We start from the raw sequence: 16,617 nt of genomic DNA on the forward strand, positions 1-16,617 counted from the left end.
ATGTATAAATCAATCATATTGAAGAATTTTACAACAGTTGCAAAATTGCTTTCTCTGCAACTAATGCCTAACTATGTTTTATTGCGTATTAATAAATTCATTGGGATAACCAAATCGCGATTGTATTAAATAAATAAGCAATAAATAGTAATAATTAAAACAGACTTTCAATCTTTAAAATTCAAAAACACGAACAAATAACAGGGCTAATAAGAGTCAGCGGATAATTAAGAGCAAGATTTGTAGATTAAAAAATCTTGCGTTTGATTATCCATACTGGCTCTCATTAACCCTGTTGTTTGTTGATTATTTTTGTACTGTAAATAAGCAATAATTCAAAAAATATGAGAACTCGCAATTTGCAAGCGAATATTCAGTTTATATATATATATATATATATATATATATATATGTATATATGTATATGTATATATATATATATATATATATATATATATATAATCTTTTAAAAACTTACAATTAAATTGATGTTACACCAACTTACTTTGTTTGAATATTCTTCTTTCTTCTGGCCTTTATTGATTGAATTTATCTTTCGTCGCTCCTGGTCAATATTCTGACTTCATATGCCAGAAATCGACAATAAGGAGAAATACTCATTTTTATCGATTAATCATTGCCGGCAATAAGTGTAAGATTTTACGCTTTCGTATGATATGTGCGAAACACGAACGCGTCATGAAGAAGCCATCATATTAATAAAATTGACTAAATATTAATATAAATTATCTATAATAATAATAATAATAATTCCATTAATATACGAATAAAGTCCGCGTTTATATCCTATTTGCGTTTATTCAAAATTAGAAATATAAATATTGCGCTAAAACTTATATATTTTATTTAGCAGATCATAAGCTATAACATATGAGAAACCATTTGATTTCATCGGGACCCAATTTTATATAGGATTAGTGCGGGGTCCTTTGTGAAGATGTAGATTGTACAACTAAAAATGTCAGTAATATATTAATTATGAAGGGAATTTATTGTCCTTTCCAGATCTCACGTCATTTATATTATACATTTTTGACCTGATATATTTTTGATGAGATTCGAATAACAATGATCGCGTCAATCATATAATTTTATTTATTTCGTTAAATGTGATATAATTAATGACTTAAAATTATTTCAAGACTAGCCTATTTATGTTTTAATTTAGCACAAAAAGTGTAAATGCATATTAAGTTTAATAAATTCAATTTATTATCACTTTCTTGTTTACAATTAACTTGAACTTTATTAGAATTCTTTTAGATTAAAATTTTGACTGAAATTTCTATTAGGCTAATGCAAGCTTAGTGTTAATTAACAAGTGTTAATGTTTATTATTGTTTGTTGCAATGACTAACATTACATAAAACACGAGTAAACTGTATACATTAAAAATATATTTAAATATTTTAAACATTAATACATTGACATTTCAAAATAATTTTTTTTTTAAAAAAGTTTATAAACTCCATTTCGTATAATTCTTTATGATATCAGTTTTTGTACAGATTTTAGCACTTTGAACTTTTATTGCACTGTATTTTGCGTGCAAAAGATTTGTTAAAACTATGTGATTCATTTTTTCAAACATCCTATTTGCAACACTAAAAAAATTTTTTTTGTACATGAATCTGGAGATATGGAAGTGTCTCGGCACTAAGTTCCAAATACATATGAAGAAAAAAAAATGTAAAAGATGCAGTATGCACGAAGAAAAAAAATTTTTAAATGCTGCTCTATAAATAAAATGGTGAGAAGAAATAAGTTAAATCTCTATAAATAGAAGATTATTAAATTCTTGATGAATTTGGAAATATTTTAATTAAAATATTTTGATTAAAATTGTACTAGTATGTATTAAAATTGTATTAATATTTAGAATATTTTCAAGTAGTCAACGTACTGCTGGTTCGAAATGTGAATTCCTTATAGCTTCAAAGACAAATAATCGATGCGTACTAATTACTTGGCATTGTCTGAGTATTACGTAAGGCGTGTCCCAGAGACCGCGTTGCGTAATTAAATAAGTTACATGCATATAAAGTTATGACGGAGAACAATAATCAACGCTTCCTTTAATTAATAATATGTCGTCGAATTGAGCTTTAATTGAGCTGCAATTGCGACGCAATTGCACAATTGTGCAATTAAATGGTATACCATTCGTTGTAATAAAATGAATGTTTTGGACATTTTGCGATTTCCAAGATAAAAAATAGAAATTCTTGGCACTTGATTCGCTCGCTTAGCTCATAACTCTTCACGGCTACTATTTTATAAATTATATGATCGATATCGCTTACAATTAAAACATGTTATTGTTTCAAGAATACATTGTTATCGCTTCAAGTTAGAACATGTCGCAATACATGTTAGCTTACTCGTATTTCGTGTTGCGATGGGAATTCTTCGTCAGGACGATGCAATCTATTTATTTACAAATCTTCTAAAGCACTGAAAGACATTTCCGTGGTAGTTAAAAGACTGGTAGGTTTTTAATGAGTTGAAATATCTTTCAAACAGTTTTCAAACATACGTATTATTTACTATTAAATTGACTAGGCATCTATGTATTTGCAAGAGGTTTGTGACGTTTTTAAAAAAAAAAAAAAAAACGTGAAATACATTCTAAAATTGCTAATTATCGCGCTGTTTCATGATCATTACACTTATAGTTCACAGCCGTTACACGTGTACAGAAACATTACTAACAACTGTCTTTCGGAATTATTGTTAACAAATATATTTTTGTAATCTGAGTATTTCCCTCATTGCACCTTGCTTCTTGACATTATTTCATCATCATTTCTCAGTTTTGCGAGTCATCTCGGGTTATATAATACCATGAAGCGCAAGGCATTTGAATTGTTTTGACAGCGCAGAGCACCCAATCCTTTTGTCTCATAATGAGAAAAATCAGGGATTGTTAAAAGTTCTTTACGCCGTGAGTGTGTATGTATGTATATATATGTGTGCGTTTGTACTTGTGCGAAGGCTTTACTTCTTTCTCAGATTTACTTAATCAAAACAATATGGCCTTTTTATCAAATATACAAAGAAGAAAGCTAACGCTAAGAGTAGCGATCCACTCAAATCACCTAGTGCTGTCAAATAGGGGATCGCCGAGTTGTCTGGGTCGATTTTGCACCTCCACATCGCGTGAATGATTATGTGTGCGGTGTACAACAGAAGCATTACCTGAAAAAATTTCCGTTATGACTTCGTAATTCTCGAAAATCGAAATAAAATAACAAAGTTGTTATTAAATTGCGCTACTTACTTGTATTAAGGAAACAGTTATATAAAAGAGTACGAAATACGCATGTATGTAGCAATTGCCCGGGTTTAAAGCATTAGCGATGAAAACAAAAATCAGGTGACCGGGGATGGCCATAGCGAGGAGCAATCTTGCGGTTTTGGCGTATATCGCTATTTGTAAAGAAGAAAAATCTTTAAATATCGAATTTAAAAAAATTCTGACGTTAGAAATTTCAATATTAAAGTAATCTCAATTAGGAAGGTGTTAATTATTATTTTCTTTTTCGTGGAGGTATACATACATCCTACGAGGAGCGCGTGCCACGGGGTCACACATATCATTTTGTCGTGCGGTGGTAGAATTCCTATGATAGAAGACTGGTGCAACATGGTTGACATTCGAGACGCTTGCACCGATACTAAGTTGCCGCCAATCCCGTTAATGACTGGTTGAAAGACTTCAGATCCTTTAAAAGAGTTGATCGTTCTTTCAAGAACTAAGCCACCTCCGCTAAAGACAAGATATTAACAGAAATAAATAATTTAAAATACAATTATATACATTAAGCAAAATAATAATCTAATTATAACTATAATATTTAGTTAGTCGCGCAAAAATACATTTGTTAAACAAAATGACTTGGAAAGTCATCGCGGCGACTAACTAAATATTAATAAAGATTAATTGATAGCATGATTATATGAGTTAAAAGGTGAAAATAAAAATTAATAATAAATGAACGAATTAATTAATAATATAAGTTATTAATTAATAATATAATCGTGAGAGGAAGAGATTTATTCGTGGACGAACAACCTGGAATAAAATTCCTCGGAAAATTAGCCTAAATAAAAAAGCCAATTTGACTTATACTAACCCACTGATCAGAAGAGCAGACAGGATGGGAACCCAGCCAGATTTTAATACTGTTCTTGTGTATTTGTTCTTGAGCACAATTATAATCCAAATCGGCAAAAGCAATAAATACATTCCTATAATAATGTACAGCACCCATATTTCTATGTACAACCTGTTGTAAAAGTCTGATGCGACGGTGGAGAGAATACCGATAGACACGACGTCACCGATAGACGCGGCCAGAGGAGTCGCCAGGTTGTCTGGATTCATTTTGAATCTATAGGATAGCATGATTACGGCGATCAAAACGAAATCTGTGAAGGAAAGATAATTTTTTAAGGTAACAATTAAAAATTCGTTTCGTTGCATTAATAAAGAAGCATTTAAAGATGGATGCATGATATTATTAAATACTAAATTTAACAGTTTAAGAAATAAAAATTAAAAAAATGAAAAGATACAATAAAATAAAAACAACTACCTCCAGTTAAAAAATTTTATAATAATAATCTTACAAATACATAGAGAAGGAGAAAAAATAGAAGACAGAATTTATGTTATCTACAATAAATTGATTTTACAGTTAACGGAGCATTCTAGTAATATACTTAACGATTGCATGATTAGATAATCTGACGTTATACATGATAATAAAATACGAGATTCATATTCTATTGTATATTAGAAATGAAAATTAATCGTACATTACTTAAATTATTAGTAATCATTTCGAGCTTCATTACAATATCACGAACAAAAAGTAAAATGTGAAATATTGATAAGTAACATAAATAAAAAATTAGAACGCGATAATACGCAAATGTATTTATCTACAAAAAATATGGATTGTATAATGATACAGTCTCTATTTCTTATTCTTTATGCATGAGTATGTAATATTTTTTTTTTATTAAAAGCGTCTCTGAACGGAAACGTTTTTACAAGAAAGAAACACAGTCTTTCTATATATTTACAAGAACACAACGCGTGCATGAAAAAAGCATCATTTATGATCTCCAAGTATATCTTTATCATGTACGTTCTGCTATCATAAAAAGAGAATCTATTAATTAATGCGTGACTGATCTGTAAGTTGCGATAGCAGACATTGTTAATTGCTGATAAATGGTGAATGGATGGTTACTTCAAGGGAGTATCGATTTATGGGAGCTTAGTGCGGCGTAAAAGGTGTACATTAGTCGATATTTAATAAGCATATTGAGAGAATGGCTTACCCAAGATAAAACAGGAACTAGTCGCAGTGCACATACATGAGACCGTTAGCAATACCGCGTGACTCCATTCGAAGCCGTTTCCATTGATTGCGCCTACTCCCATACCGAACAACGATAGACAGATAGCCGCGACGATCGCCTGGATCTGCACCAGGGCGATGTTTCCGACGATCATCTTGATGATCTCCCGACGGTTATTCATGTTGCCTAAATTCGCTTGTGTGCATAACCGCGATGCCAAGCACATGTCGAGATTACCCTTCAGCCCTTGTAGCGATGTAGTCAAGATCAGTAGCTGGGGGACTTCTAGAAAAGCTGGCATGTTCTGAAATCAGATACGTTGAAATTAGAAAATATATGGACAGAAAAAAATTTATCATTACTTTGACTTCCATAAAAATAGAAGAATAAACCTAGAAGTAAAACCTAGAAGAATATTACTTGAGAGAAAAGTGACACATGAAGCATAATACGTTGCTTTATCATGATAAACATATTGACAAGTCGATTTATCACATCCGTTCATTTTAGAGAAAAGGCTTTAAAACATAATATACGAAATTGTGATAAAACGTGATTATTTATTCTATGCTAATCGAAAGATTATAAGGATAAATTCTTTGATAGCATATCTCGATTAGCCGTAATCTCTGTCTGAAATCTACATGAGATCGGTATTAAAAATGTGAGCGGTCAAGGTACTTATACAATCGCGTTAATACTGAGTTAAGATCGACATTGCATCCTATATTCTGATGAAATGAATCGGCATAAATATTCAGGAATGTTAATTTTGACATTATCTTTGATGTAAATTATTTGTCTATCTTCGGACGAGAATAAATATTTCTATTAAAAGATAATGTAACAAAAAGATGAAAAGGAAAAGAAAAAAAGATTAAATTCTTTGGGAAAAGCTCTTACCTTCGCCATGGTGAGGACACGACCGGCACCAATGGTCCCCATACCAGCGATTAAGAAGGGTACTGACACTTGTAGAATCGTGTGATACCATTTTTCATTTCTGATATTGTTATCGTCTCCGTGACCACTTAAGTCTTTACTACGTTCCGCGTCAGGATCCAAAACGGCGTCCGACGAAATCGTGACTATGGAACTACCGCTGGAGAGAGATCCCTTTCCGTTTCCTCCGCCTTTCTTGTCCATCTGACCACTGGGTGTCTTCAAGCCGGCTGTCGACGCATCGGTACATGTTAAGTAAAATCCCACTCAACGGACAGTTCGGGAATATTCAAGCGGAGTTCGCAATGAGTATCCTAAATAATTGGACCATGTTTTTGAGAGATACGATCGAGTTTTGTCGATTTGTTCGAACACAATAATTACTGATTACGAAATTTCTGGTTGATAATCTTTCTCTAAAAACGAAGAAAAAAAATGAAAATAAAAATGAGCATTTATGATCACTTTTCCACATTGTAGTTAACTCGCGCAATTAAGAGCAAGACTCACTTAGTTGATTTTACATGTGATTTAAAAGAGCAGGAAAGGCTCACTGACGATAGATCTCCTGGTAACTGTCAATATTTTCGCGCGTCGTCATTCTCATGTAAATAAACTTATGTTCTATAAAGGTACATAAACGGCGCGAGACGATTACTGAACGTGTCTTCTTTCCGCGTCGACGTTATAAACTAGCGCGAGTTTGGTATCCTGAATTCTAACGATCGTAGAACGGTCAGGGAAAAATGATTGGTGAATTACTTCGTGTCGTAATCATATTATTTGTGCTGTGTGTTTTTTTTTCCTCACTATATCCGCGATTTGTCACTGCGACAACAATTAATTCGTTCATTTCCTGCAAGTGTGAACAAGTGTGAATTTCGTGATGCGAAACGACAACAATGTCGTCGTCTGTTGAATACGTCAAAATTTTGACTCTAAATGATACTGGATAAATTCTGTTACATATATCATAGTGTAAGTATATTTTGAGAAAGTATATTTTGAGAAAGTCCTTTCATATAGTATTCCACAGATTCTATTTGAAGAGCAGACTTTCAAAATACGTTTTGTCCAAAATATGTAATTTTTAGAAAATGTGAAAAAAAGAAACTACGCACAAAAGAAAATTATGCACTTTACAGAAAATAACAATATATCAATTAATAGGATGTAAAATATTAAACAAAATTGCTAAACAATTGCTAAAAATATTAATTAAATACATTTTGTTCGTCACTAATTAAAAAACATAATGCATTTCGAAATGTCTATGTTCATTCAGCATATATATTAACGATAAAAAATGCTTTCTGAACATCTCAGAATAGCTTATAATATGAGTCTTTCAATACTGAACACTATCTTTAACTATCTCTAACAATTGCAAATTTTGGGTAAAACGCATTATGAAAATTTGTTCCTTATTTGTTAATTACGCGAAATTCGTTGTGGCAGATAAATTTGTGCGTCATTCATGTAATTTTCACACTGACACAACATCGCATTTAGTCTGCATGAATATGCGCCTTATTGTTATTTTCAAAAGGAATCCAATTTAATGACTAATTATTATTTTATACTCATACAATTTTTTACGCAACAATAAATAGGCAACAATAAAAATAACAATTACGTCGAGAATGGCATCATGTAAAAGTTGATAAATAAATTTTAAACTTTAATTGTACGAAATTATCTTGTACTCAAGCTAACTTGCATCTTAAATATTTATTTTTACATTCATTCTTCATTTTGCATCGGCTGGCACTAATCGATGCTCGAGCGTTAGGAAATAAAAAATTTCGAGCGTACGCTTTGCGAGACGTACTAGACTTGGTACTATGTTTTAATTCTATTCAAATAAATTCAAACTTCAATGCCACAGACACAAGGTTTGCCTGCATGTAGTAAAGATTGCATATTTTCATTCGCGGTGATCGAAACCAATCGATATCATTATTGACGTAAGAATTTATATTATATAAGAAGAATAATATATGTATCTAAATGTCTAAAACGAACGGCTTTTCCTATGTAAATTTTCTAGTGATTTTTATCTTTTCTTGTTAATGTTGTGTAAGACTTTCGGGATTAGAATTTGATCACTTGAATATATTAGGTGCGCAACTAAGATATAGATAGACATATATATATATATATATATATATATATATATATATATATATATATATATAGATGCAAATCGAAGCATGCATAATCTTGTGCGTTAATCTCGTGACTTTTCTTACCGGCAACTTTCTTCACGAAGATAGGTTCCGGATTGATATCTACATTCTGCTTCTTGTCATTGTTTTCGATGTTGTCGAATTTCAGCGAATAGTTATTCTTGTCGTTCGGTGACATTGTTACACGAGATATGGTGAAAACTTGGTCTCTGACTCTTCCAACGTTAGCGTTGTTTACTGAACTAATATTATTGTTTCGATTGTTGTCTATCGGCGTGAGATCAGTGCCGTTCATCAACGTCGATTCAATCTCCAAGTTCGGAAAAGCGACCATATCTGAAAACCAATTAAGCAAAAAATTCATTTCGATTTTTATTTGAGCTCTTCGAGAAATCCTTGGTTTAGCCGAGAATCACTTAAATAGAGGAACGTAACAGTTTCGAATAGGCTATTAATTTAATTATTGTAATGAAGCTTAAAACTTGATGATTAAGGGAATTGGATTATTATATAAATGTAATTGCCTGATGGATTATAATAATTTATTATAAAATTGTTAAAAATTAATAGATTGTAATAATATAAGATGCAATTACAAAATTAACATATGTATTATGTATAAAATTATTTTTTTATTGTAAGTGTTTATATTTTCAATGATTTATTTGTCTTCGATAAGATGCACAATTGCGAATATGCATAACTGAAAAGTATGGAAATTAATTCGCGAATATATAGAAAACAAATTTAAAATCTAAAGGAGATACATTTAAAGGAGCTCAAGTTATCAATGTATTTACAGTAAGTAATTACGAAAGTATTATTATCTAAAATGACGGAATTTACACAATTTTGAATACGGCAAAATTTTGGAATTGCGCAAAGAGTTTTAATGATTATTTTTCTTAGTGCATTTATTGTAGTAAAATTTAGTATTATGTAAAATCTAGTAAATGTAAAATTTAGTATACATACCGAATTCGCTGTTGGCCTACGGTGTTACAATAAATGCCTGTTCGGCAGACTTTAGGATCAACCTGCGATAATCTTACGTCGGATCTGCCTGTTTCTGCAATTTTCAACCTATAAAAATTGAAAATACGCAATAGCTCGTTAAAAATCATCCGGGCTATCAGGAAAACTGTTTGTCATTACTGTCAGGTAATCAAATGATTTGCGCGCGTTATCGAGAACTCGTGTATTAATGATTTTAACACCGTTATCGCACTGGGCTTATCACGATTCGCGGCTATTGAAGCCATTGTAATTGCATATCTACTCGAGACCATCGCGCTTATCGAGGAGAGGAAAAAAAACCGATTAACACGACAGAAGTAAGTATAAAAATGTAAAGACGAGAGAAACAGGAGGTCAGGAATCCGAGAATTGCGATTACGCAAACGCATCATTTTTACACACACTCTTCGGAAACTAGATACCGCAAAATTTTTGAGTTTAAATCCGAGCTGCGTTTTTTGAAAACGGAAATTCGAAACTCATATTTGCTCAAGGTGAACGAGCGCTTCGCGAGCGTGAATTAAAATCGATAGTTTTATACAAGGTGTAGCGGTTCCACAAGACTTTTGCCAAACGCTTTTTGTATACATTATTGTACATAAAGCGGATTAAACTAATTGTGAATCGAAAAGTCTTCTACCATTTTGCAATTTTCGCAATAATTAACGAGATATTAATTATTAAAAATTGCCGAATATTAGTCTTCGATCATTTTTTACTTAAATACTAACTTTACATAAAAACACCAAGAAATAAAAATTATTTATTTTCTTTTCATAAAGCTCTAAGAATTTTTATCAACATGAGAAAATACGGTATTAAAAAATTCTGAAAAAATTCTAAAAAAATTCTTAGATCTCTATGAGAAAAAAATAAACAACTTTTGTCTCTTGTTGTTTTTCTGTAAAGTTGATAGTATTTGAGTAAAAAAATTATTGAAGACCAATATTCGGCAATTTTTTAGTAATTAATATCTCAATAACTATTGCGAAAATTGTAAAATGGTAAAAGACTTTTCGAGTCAGTTTAGTTCGCTCTATCTACAAAAAAAAACGTTTGACAAAAGTCTTACGGGACACTCTGTATAAAACTAATTGTTTGCTGCGACTGAACACATAATTCATACCAAATGTTCACCAAATAGAAGCAATTGATACCTAATCGCGATGGTTTATGTGTTTTCGCACAACGTGAGTCGTCCGTAAAAATAGAAGTTTATCGTTGGCGCGTGTTTCTACCTGTTGAAACTGTTAGATATTGAGGCACATGAGTTAAGTTAAAAATCCTGTAACAAGTAATATAATGTTTGAGATAGGAATTCTGTAACAAGGAACAAGAGCAATTATCATTCATCCAAATTTCTTTGTTTACAATGTTTAAATTTCGATTCAAACAGCAAATATAAATACACCGAGTGAAATAGGATAATAATTTTTAAAAAGTATATAATTTTAGCAAGAATAGTATTTTTTCCTCATATATAAAAATTTTAAGAAAGTACATATATACACCATACGTATATACACCATATATCACATTTCTTTTGTTTTATTAATTTCATTTCTTTCACATATTTTTCAATAAGGAAAAAAAATTCTGCTCTGTGTTACAGTCTTTAATGCAACGCTCAACCTATTTAATCGCATTGTTGCTTATCAGGATATTTTTCAATGGCAAGCTGAAGTATTGTAGCTGAAGTAGTCTTTCTTTATAAAGCATCGTTGATATTTCTTAATAGTTCGTCACCGGTAATTAATAGCGATAATCATGAATAATCAAGTCGTTGCTCCAACCGAAGGGCTTAGTGCTCCTGATACTTCGTGTAACGCAATATGCAGAATCAGCGGGAGCGTCGCGATTAATTTGATCATATACGTTTGGGGTGATAAAAGCAACCGAAGCTCTCTTTCGCATCGCGATTTAATCTGATCGCACGTGTCATGGGAACTGAATTACGCTTGCGTTTGCGAAAAAGGGACGCGTGCGTCTTTTGCGTCCCATCTGCCTATGGTTTGTAACTTTCGATTCATAAAAATCTAGGAGAAGTCCGATTTAAATCGAGTCGAGTAAATCGCGGCGGACAGCTGATGACGATTTGTCAAATTTTGAGATGATTGTCAATCAAGGATTGACGGAAAGATAAATTATAAAAATTATGCGAAACAATAGATAAAAGAAATAATAGGTAACGTATAGGATAATTAATGTTATTCCAAATTTGTGTTTCATATTTCTGTATTTTATATATATGTCAAATTTAATTTAATGAACAAATAAATGAACAAAATAATGGGTATCGGTTAATTTTGATAGATTGCTTATAACGTTAATTATTATATTTACTATAATTTTAATTTGATGACCGATAAAATAAGTAATCGATGATCATAAATTTGATAGATCGCTATTTCTAATATATTTTTGTTTTAACGTATGTATATTCTTATATTTAATCGTAATTTTTTGGTCTATATCTGTTTCTTTAATTCATATAGGTATCATATGGAGTTTGATGCTGTAACTCTATGTAGAGTAATTCAAACTTCGTATTCTCGATTTTGCATTTTGATCGGAGAGATATAATTATATCAATAATTTTAAAAATTATCATATTAAAAGAATATTTTGATATAGTACTTATTATATTATAATCTGATATAATTCTCACGACGACGTAGAAAACGAAAAAGATATTCGCGTAAACAGATAAATAATATTCTTTCACTTTAGACTTTGTTCAAGATTAATTGCGTGCTGAAAATTGCGGTATCGTGAGAGATAATCATTTGGTATGTATGTTTTGCACCACAATTTTTTGTTATCCGAAATTTGTAAACACTTTGTTCATCTTGACACGTCCCCTCGTAAAGCCATTAATACTAATTACTCAGCAACGCGCATTATTACGACAGATAAAGTTGCAGTTGTATATTTTGAAAAATACTTTAAATCAATTTGCAAATTAAATTTATCTTGATTTTTAAGAATTATTTCAACTACGTTATTAATTCAATTTTTATGTACTCACGTTTCTAAAAACAAACTTTAGAGTCAACAAACTCAAGAGTCACAAATTGTACCTAATTTAAGCAATTTCATTTATTTTATATTTATTTGGAATTCATTAAAATTTGATATTTCTTGTTGTATGCTAAAATGATTAAATAATTGAGCCATTTAACTTTGGTATACATAAAGATTCGAGGGCACTTTCGTGAGGATCAAGTTTAATTGCATCTTTCAGAGTTAAAGTACGAAAATTTTTATATTTCTCAGTTATCAGTCATACACCTATCTGACTTGGTAACAATTTAATAACAAAGTTCTTAGGATTATACTAATTATTGATAAAAAACAAAAATTATCTATTAGGTGTTGGAATTAATTCGTAGCGTTTTTTAATGAAAGAATGTTATTTATTTCACATGAGCATTAAAAAATACATTAATGAAAGTACTTCCCATCACTTGTAAAACGCTACGAATTAATTCCAACACCTAATAGATGTCGTGATTTATTACTTACGCAGAAAGCTCACATTGAATTTGCGCCAGCGTGTCTAAGTTCACTGATGAAATGCTTGTTCTTGGAAAATTCGTCGATGGTATCAGTAGCCTGGATGGCTTCGATACCAATTTGTGAGCGAATGTTCTGCGGTCTTCAAATTCTATGCGTGTTCTTCCGCGAGATTCACGTGAAGCGACTCGCGACAAGTTCGAATACTGTGTTGGGATTTCCAGCGTTGTTAAGTGTCGTGCACTAGTCAAGAAGTCTAGTTAGCGTACGTTTGATCTAGTTGGAGCGCACAGAAGTGTCCGCGTGTCGCGCACGATTCGACTTGACTGATAAAAGAAAACCACAGTTTGATTGTCGGTAGGTACTCCTACTCGTCCTCGTTCAGGCGCTCGTACGTCTACCTCGTCGTGTCGACGTATGCTATGCACGTGCGCTATCTCGTCGGCAATAGGTGGGAGTCCGATCCTAAGGCGAATCGCGTGTGCTTAAAGATCGATTCGTGAGTGACTCGGAAATTCAGACTTCTCCTGACCTTTATACGAAGGATTACCGCCAGAGAACAGAGCGTTATTGGGAATTACGGGATTTACGTTGAGATGCGGGGATGCATTTACGCAATCCAGATTATTTTTTCTCAGAAAAAAGATATATAATGGATGTTTAACGTGTTGTTTGCCTAGCGATTTTCGTGCGTCTTATCGTGTATATTAAACTATCGTTATCATATAATGCTAAATTATTATGTAATATATACTTTTGTGTGTCTTATATTTACGTCATTAAAAATCTTAAATTTGTATAAAATAATTAAAATTAAAACGAGGAATCAAGCTTATATGTATTAAAAATTCGTTCATAGATCTTTTTTATTTTTATACTGGTTTAAATTTATTTATTATAAGCATTAATTTTTTATAAGTATTTTCAAAAAATTTAGACGTTTGTCACTAATAACCATTATAGCAATCAATGTGTTAAAATAGGATTTTCTCATGTTGCAGAACATTGGCGCTTTAGTGTTTGCATAGTAAAAAGCATTGAGAGGATTATTGATTCGTAAAGTGAACTACTTAATCGAATTTCGGCGATAGTTTATCCGTAAAATTTGTTAAAACCTTTTCTCTAAAAACATAATTTGGAATAATTTATATTTAGTTTAAAATTATTAAAAATTGGCACAAACAATATCAGTAATTCAATAATATATTACTGTACTTTCTGAATGAAATTCTATTCCGAGAATGAATTTAAGATCGATCGATCGACTTTAAGGATAAAATGCGATTTCTTAATGGAAATTAAAAATAGAAGAAAACTGGTTGCTGTATACTATTAATAAACTAAAATCTTATCAGAAAAATTAATAAAGTATATATTGAGAATACTATCGATAAATTATAATCATTTAAATGTACATTTTTCTGTTTTGATTGATGATGAGTAATGTAGAGTCAATTAGATTTAGTATCAAGAGTTAGATATTCGCTATTCAATTAATCTTCTTAGATATGCAAATCACTCATCAGTATTCCTTCCATTGACAAATCTCATTTTTAAAAGATACGAATGTACATGTACGAGGACTTCACGTTTTGCATGTATTTAACCTTTCAAATTATTTTATAGGAAGATCCTTGTTGTAAGCCTTCGACTTATAAAAGGAAAATTTTCTTCAACGAAAAGAGAGAATAAACATATTGTCGATGACTTGCATGCTTGACATACTTGAATCGCGTGTCTTTAATTATCTTTTGCCGATACCGAATGCCAAGCGCGTAAACCTTTTATTACTCCGCGACTACGAAAGGCGTTGATGATTACTATTTAAGTGTGACGTAAGCATTTGCGTCACGTGAATCGTTAATCAAGTATTTTAGGATATTTACTTACTTTGAGGCAGTCGTCGATGCTCCACGAAAAGTGAATCACTAGTAGATTTGCGAACTGTTGCACACGCGACGCGAGGTAATATCCTTAAGAACGCGAATTAAATAAAAATACTGATCTTTCTCTTGGCTGAGCTTCACGACGACGCGCTTTGCTAGGTTGAAGTTTCAAGAGAGTGAATTTTCAGCTGCGATGTAGCTGCTACGAAAAACGAATGGAAACTAAAGCCTAAGCAAGACTCAGTTTCAAAAAGAAGGGATTATATATATAAAATACAAATTATTGACACAACGACATATTGTTAACCGTTGATTGATGATCCTAAGTCTTTTCTTTTCTTCAAAGGAAAGCCTTTTCTAAGAAGCAATATAACAACAGGATGTGGTCGCATACCAAAAAGTTTAGTGAATAATACCGGGTCTATGTAAAGATTAGAAATATTTTTCTTTCGGATTCTAAGAAAAGGTTGACATTTACAAATTTTTTTCGGTTTTCACAAAAACCTTCAGTTTCTTTCTTTGACATATATATATATATATATATATATTTCGTTGTAATAATTTTGTTTCCGTAAAATATGTTTTCTGTCGAATATTAATAAAACATTTATTGCCATTAAAAAATGATTAATATGAAAAAATGATCATATTGGAAAAGATAATTTTTCTTTATTAAAAATACAAGCATTTGAAAAGATTGCTATTTAAAGGAGTTTAAGTTAATAATATCTTTACTTGAAGGATATCTTTCTAATTTTTATTTTTTTGAAATTACAAACAGTATAATATGTATGCGCACATACATATATGAATGCAGTTATGACCTGCTGTACTCTTTTATATACCGAGAAAACCATTTTATTTTACCATATTTGACCAGCTAGCAGGAAGTTCATTTTTGGTTTATTTAGGGCCGGTATTGTTCCCTCTTTGAGTGAACTATGCAGTAATTTATCTATTATCTACTGGATACATAAGAATAAAAGAGTAAGAGCGTAAAAGAAATTCTTTTCCTAGAATGAAAAGTGAACAGTAAAAAATTCCTCCATTAACTTTAATGATTAAAATTTTCAATTTTCACTTTCCATCCTAGAGAGAAAGTTTTATGATTGATACCTTGAAGTTTAGTACCCGAAGATGGAACAACCCAGTTTTAGGCCCGTTTTTATAATATATATTATCTAAAAATTAAAGGTTACCAAGAAATTCATAAATGAATTTTATGGATAAAAACGAGCTTTAAATTCGTATAATTTTTGAAATAATTTTTTAATAGATAACCTGGAAGAGAAATATCTTTCAAATATTATAAAAATATAAAAAATTGAGTTTTTTTACCTTTTAAAATAAAGAAGAATATTTAATTCTTTAGTTAAAAGAAATTTTGGGAAGAATTCTCAAAAGTCATTAACATTACGAATAAAAGGCCTGCATAACATATACATAAAATCGTGTTATAAATAAATTAATGAAATGTCAAAATATTACACCACGTTATTCTGTACATAATTTTACATTAACTTTACATTAACTTTAAGTCCGCTCGTTAATCAAATGATATGTACGAGTTCCCTCATCCTTCCGTGTTCCATGAATATTGTGTCACCCACAACGTCTGCAACGCGATCGGTAAACCAGACACGCAAATATGGTTTTACGCAAGAATTCACGGT

At 31.1% G+C, this 16,617-nt stretch overlaps 2 protein-coding genes across 8 annotated transcripts in view; one reads left to right on the forward strand and one right to left on the reverse strand.

Moving 5' to 3' along the window:
- Nucleotides 1-1,210: 1,210 nt before the first annotated feature.
- Nucleotides 1,211-13,554, reverse strand: LOC105145456 (solute carrier family 41 member 1). Of its 7 annotated transcripts, none has more exons than XM_087405829.1 (9): nt 13,081-13,554; nt 9,501-9,608; nt 8,589-8,861; nt 6,298-6,566; nt 5,374-5,698; nt 4,158-4,452; nt 3,582-3,790; nt 3,302-3,450; nt 1,211-3,219 (listed from the first exon to the last, which is right to left on the reverse strand). In XM_087405829.1, the coding sequence occupies exons 3-9, from the start codon at nt 8,857-8,859 to the stop codon at nt 3,040-3,042; spliced, it is 1,698 nt and encodes a 565-aa protein (XP_087261955.1). In that variant the 5' UTR covers nt 8,860-8,861; nt 9,501-9,608; nt 13,081-13,554; the 3' UTR covers nt 1,211-3,039. The 7 variants fall into 7 exon arrangements, with proteins under 7 accessions (XP_087261955.1, XP_011053288.1, XP_011053290.1 ...); XM_011054986.2 differs by having other exon boundaries at nt 13,068-13,554; XM_011054988.2 differs by lacking the exon at nt 8,589-8,861 and having other exon boundaries at nt 13,068-13,549.
- Nucleotides 7,121-16,617, forward strand: part of LOC105145459 (Down syndrome cell adhesion molecule 4) — a 230,904-nt gene continuing 221,407 nt past the window's right edge. Inside the window, exon 1 of the mRNA XM_087405823.1 lies at nt 7,121-7,314. The gene's annotated coding sequence lies outside the window, so the exon portion shown is untranslated. The remainder of the gene's footprint in view (nt 7,315-16,617) is intronic.

Source organism: Acromyrmex echinatior, chromosome 4 (assembly GCF_024713525.1).
Source record: "Acromyrmex echinatior isolate Ae372 chromosome 4, ASM2471352v2, whole genome shotgun sequence".
Classification (NCBI taxonomy): Eukaryota; Metazoa; Arthropoda; class Insecta; order Hymenoptera; family Formicidae; genus Acromyrmex; species Acromyrmex echinatior.

What these genes read in the sequence shown, in the direction of transcription:
- LOC105145456 (XM_087405829.1), bottom strand. Translation starts at nt 8,859, where the DNA reads ATGGTCGCTTTTCCGAACTTGGAGATTGAATCGACGTTGATGAACGGC. An exon ending in GTGTCCTCACCATGGCGAAG is followed by an intron (nt 5,699 to 6,297) that starts GTAAGAGCTTTT and finishes ATCTGATTTCAG; the next exon opens with AACATGCCAGCTTTTCTAGA. An exon ending in TCTGCTCTTCTGATCAGTGG is followed by an intron (nt 3,791 to 4,157) that starts GTTAGTATAAGT and finishes TCTTGTCTTTAG; the next exon opens with CGGAGGTGGCTTAGTTCTTG.